At 39.4% G+C, this 3,942-nt stretch overlaps 1 protein-coding gene across 1 annotated transcript in view; it reads left to right on the forward strand.

Annotated features, from left to right (window-relative positions):
* The window catches only part of brinp3a.1 (bone morphogenetic protein/retinoic acid inducible neural-specific 3a, tandem duplicate 1), a 77,558-nt gene that overhangs the window by 22,962 nt on the left and 50,654 nt on the right, over nt 1-3,942 (forward strand). Inside the window, exon 3 of the mRNA XM_024278485.2 lies at nt 3,728-3,918. Within this exon, the coding sequence (XP_024134253.1) occupies nt 3,728-3,918 (191 nt within the window). The remainder of the gene's footprint in view (nt 1-3,727; nt 3,919-3,942) is intronic.

Consider the following 3,942-nt stretch of genomic DNA (forward strand, 5'->3'; position numbering starts at 1 on the left):
CAACGCGTGGGGGGGTCAAAAGAGGCGGGCTTTGCTTTGGTTTTTTCACCGGGGTTCTGAACTGACTTCAGTCTGCATGGCTGCACACAGTGGCGCGTTTGAACTGCATCAGCAGGTTATTTGTTTTGTTGGACACAGAGGACACCCCTCAGGCGGCCTGAGCTTTTGTGATGGATCTGAGACAGCCGTGCTATGATGGACAGGCAGCACGGTAACCCCCCCACCCACCACCACCATCACACCGCCTGCTTTGATTGTGGCCCCTGTAGCTTTCACATCTTTTTACCTATTGGTGCTTTGGCTCACTCAGAGGGGGAGCTGACAGGTAGATATGCCTGGGGCCCCCTGCAACACAGAGCTGCAGGTGGATTAAACCCGCATGTGTGTACCAGCCTATTCCAGTCACTCAGCGTCTCGCTGTGAAAGAGTTAGGGGGGGAAATATAATTCCAGTCTTCCATGAAAAGCAGGAGCTGCTCATGTGTGCATCTGGGTCCATGCAGAAACTGAGGTCAAAAGTCTGGGAGAACAGACTTATATATGTGAGAGCGCTACGTTTGTCGCTGCTTTGCCGTGACACCACTCATAAACGTCCATCAGCACGCAGCGTGGTGGAGCAGAGTCAATCCCAGCTTGGCTCTCCCTCTTTTTCTCCCCCCCTTCCACTCTTCCCTTCGGCTGGCCCCAGAGGACGGCCAAAAACACTAATGATTGCTTGTTAAAGAGAAACATCAACATAAAACAGGCCTTAATGAGCTGTTTTCTGTTTGCATTTTTCTCAGAGGGGTCATTGTTATTGGAGGGAAATTGATTGGCAGGAGTCTCACACCCATGGGGGCTTTGTGATATTCTGGGCGACGGAAAAGTTGTTCATGTATGGGCTGCTTTGTTTAGATGTGCGCAGCTGCTGCAGGATCTGTGAAAGCACGGGGATGGGTGCCCGCATCAGTTTTCGGCAAACAAATCCATGGGATGCTCACATTCAATCTAGAAATGTTACTTCTTTGAACCCAAGATTGTTGTTAATCCGGATTAGCTGTGATGTTGAACATCCTGTGAAAAATCAGTATGTTGTTGTGTTGTTTGGTCTAGAATTTAGAAAAAAAAATCTTTAGTAATTACGCAGTTTTCTTTTGCAAATAGGGCAGAATTTGGCAAATAACAAGTGTCTGAATTAGAGTTGCAAAAGATAAACTAAAATCCTGGGAATAAACTGTTGTTGAAAAGCTGAAAACATATAATGGACATGAAATCCATCTGAAAATTAATAATTTAATAAAAAATGTTCATGGAAGTATGCTTAAAACAAAGTTATATAATTTAGTGCCATTTTATAATCAAAAATCATTTCATTTATATAAACCAATAATTTAAAATATTTCTAAAACTGATAAGCCACTTTATTTAATGAATCGCCAAGCAGGGGGAAAATAACAAAAATGACTAAAGCAAATTGAAGTAATGAACATTTTTGCAAAATAAAATTAAATGTGATTGAGAATTATTCAAAATAAAATATGATGTTATTGTTATACAAATTCACAAAGTGGTTACAGCATGAACTGTTCCTGCTGATTTTTGGCAGGGATCACTCATTTTTTTCCATTTCTACTAAATAGAAATGAATAAAATCTACACACAACTCCAACTGACAGAAGGGACACACACAGACGTTTCTTTTTTTCTGACAGTTCAGGCATTCCAACTTTGACTTCAAAGATTGAAAAAGTTGCTATTTGAGTTTTTCTTTTGCAAAAAGAAAAGTAAAAAGTTTACCAGAAATTTTATGATTGCAAGATGTTTTTGCTATTTGGATTGGCTAAGTACAAATGGTCTTCATCAATCACGTAAGCTTTGAGATTGGCTTAAGAAGGAAGAAAAATATTCTTGATCCATGGCATAAAAACGTAATAAATAAAAAGTAAATCAGAACGATTTGTTGTAATTAATCAGTAACATCATCATTGTTAACGCAGCTCATCAATCAATTCAAATTAAACATTTATTTTCAAACCACCCTTCATGCATGTTACGCTACAGTCACATATACAACTGCCACCACGTGATGGGGAGCCATCGGCCGAATATTCAAGAATTAATGTCCGATTATTTGAAAATCGTTAACGCGGTCATGAATGTAGACGGCCACCATTGGGCGTCAGTCAAGCAACAGCTGAGCGACAGCAGCTCTGATTGGATGATGTGTAAATGTCTCTTGACAACAGCCGTAAAAAAAAAAAAATGTTTACCCCATTAACAGATTAATTCATTAATTCATTAATTGAGAAAAAAAAATGTTATAGCGAGAAATAAATTCAAGACACCATGTTACTTTCTTAAACTAATATTATTTGGCTATTGAAAAACTTTCCTGACTTGTTTCAAGTCAGGAAATAAGAGCTTAGGGTCCTTTTACTTTCAATTTTTAAAGTTGAAAGAAAATATCAAAAAAATATATTTCTAAATTTTAGCTAATATTCAGATGAACTGTTGTGCCATCTTGTGGGTTCCAGATGACCCCACTTTTAATGTAAACATGCCAAGGATAGCATAAGGGTTACAATAGTAGATCTTTAGACTTTAAAAACATAAAGTGTCTCTGCAGACTCTCTGGGAGCCACTTTTAAAGCGAACTTTAAGTTGTTCAAACAAAATGGTCGATTTATGTCACACTGTTCTCTGTCTGGTATTAGGAATTTGTCTCTTTCACACAAAAGTTGTTTTGAAGTAGATCTACAATTCTAGGTGTTTGCTGACCTGTTTCTGCCATGGAAGACTAATGCACACTCTCTGTGCTAAACCTCAAACCTGATAAACAGACATCTTGATATAAAGGAAACCATTTTAAATAATATATAACTGCAGATCTTTATTTATTTTTTTTTTTTGCCAGCTCTGATATCAAAGATTCTTTTGCATGAAAATAAAAATGCTTCTCTGCTTTGCAAAGCCGGAGCATCTTTGAACACATGCAGGACTTTCTTCTTACCTCCTTCATAACATCTCCACAGAAACTATTGAAAGCCCTCTCCCACTGCTGGGCTTGAGAAGAACAACGTTTGTTGCCATCTGTATTTGAATGTTACAAATCTACACCATCAAGCAGCAGCACCCAGCCTGTGCTTTGTTGATAAAGGCAGCTGGCTTGCTCCAAGGCCAGGCTGATTACCAAAGTCTGCAGATGAAGCCTGTTCCATCCAAAAGAGGTCCCTTAAAGCAGCACGACTCCGTCCATGATTACAGAGACTACAGTGCTGTAAAAAAGGACTGGAGATGAGAAAAGATTGTGCAAATCAAAATCGTTTGAGAGTCTATGTTTTTTTTTTTCTTTTTCTCTTTCTCTCTGTAGAGCAGAACATTTCTCTGATCTAGAGGAAAGACAGCAAGGGGCCATTTTTTTTTTTATAAACATTCACTTAACACTCACTAAAATATAATTTTCAAACATTTGTGCTTAAAAGCTACACATTTAAATCAAATGTTATTGCTATATTAAGGTTATTCTCTAAATGGAGGCATTCACGAATCGGTCTAACTGCAGCTTCCTGTCTCCTGCCGCATTTCACCAAACTCTGCTCATTACAGCCACATTGCGGAGGATTTTGTACAACATTTGGCCTCTGTTCGACTTTTTCTCAAATGAGCCTCCATGCGGCGTTCCTAACATTTATGTTCCAGCACAACATGCCGCCCTTGTTGACCATGTGTTTTTTTGTGCTTCGTTGCAGGGAGTTTGGACGTTGGAAGGTGAACAGTTTGGCCCTGGAGAGACAAGAAAACAATGGCTTTTCCATACCGCTGGATGCCGAGTTCCTCCAGACTATTAGGCAGCTGGGCAGGAGGCCCAGTCAAAGTGCCATCATTGACAACATTATCAGGAAATATGGAACCCACTTCCTGCTTTCTGCTACGTTGGGAGGTAAATGAACATCATATTTGGGTT

The sequence above is a fragment of the Oryzias melastigma genome, linkage group LG4, assembly GCF_002922805.2.
Source record: "Oryzias melastigma strain HK-1 linkage group LG4, ASM292280v2, whole genome shotgun sequence".
In the NCBI taxonomy this organism is placed as follows: domain Eukaryota; kingdom Metazoa; phylum Chordata; class Actinopteri; order Beloniformes; family Adrianichthyidae; genus Oryzias; species Oryzias melastigma.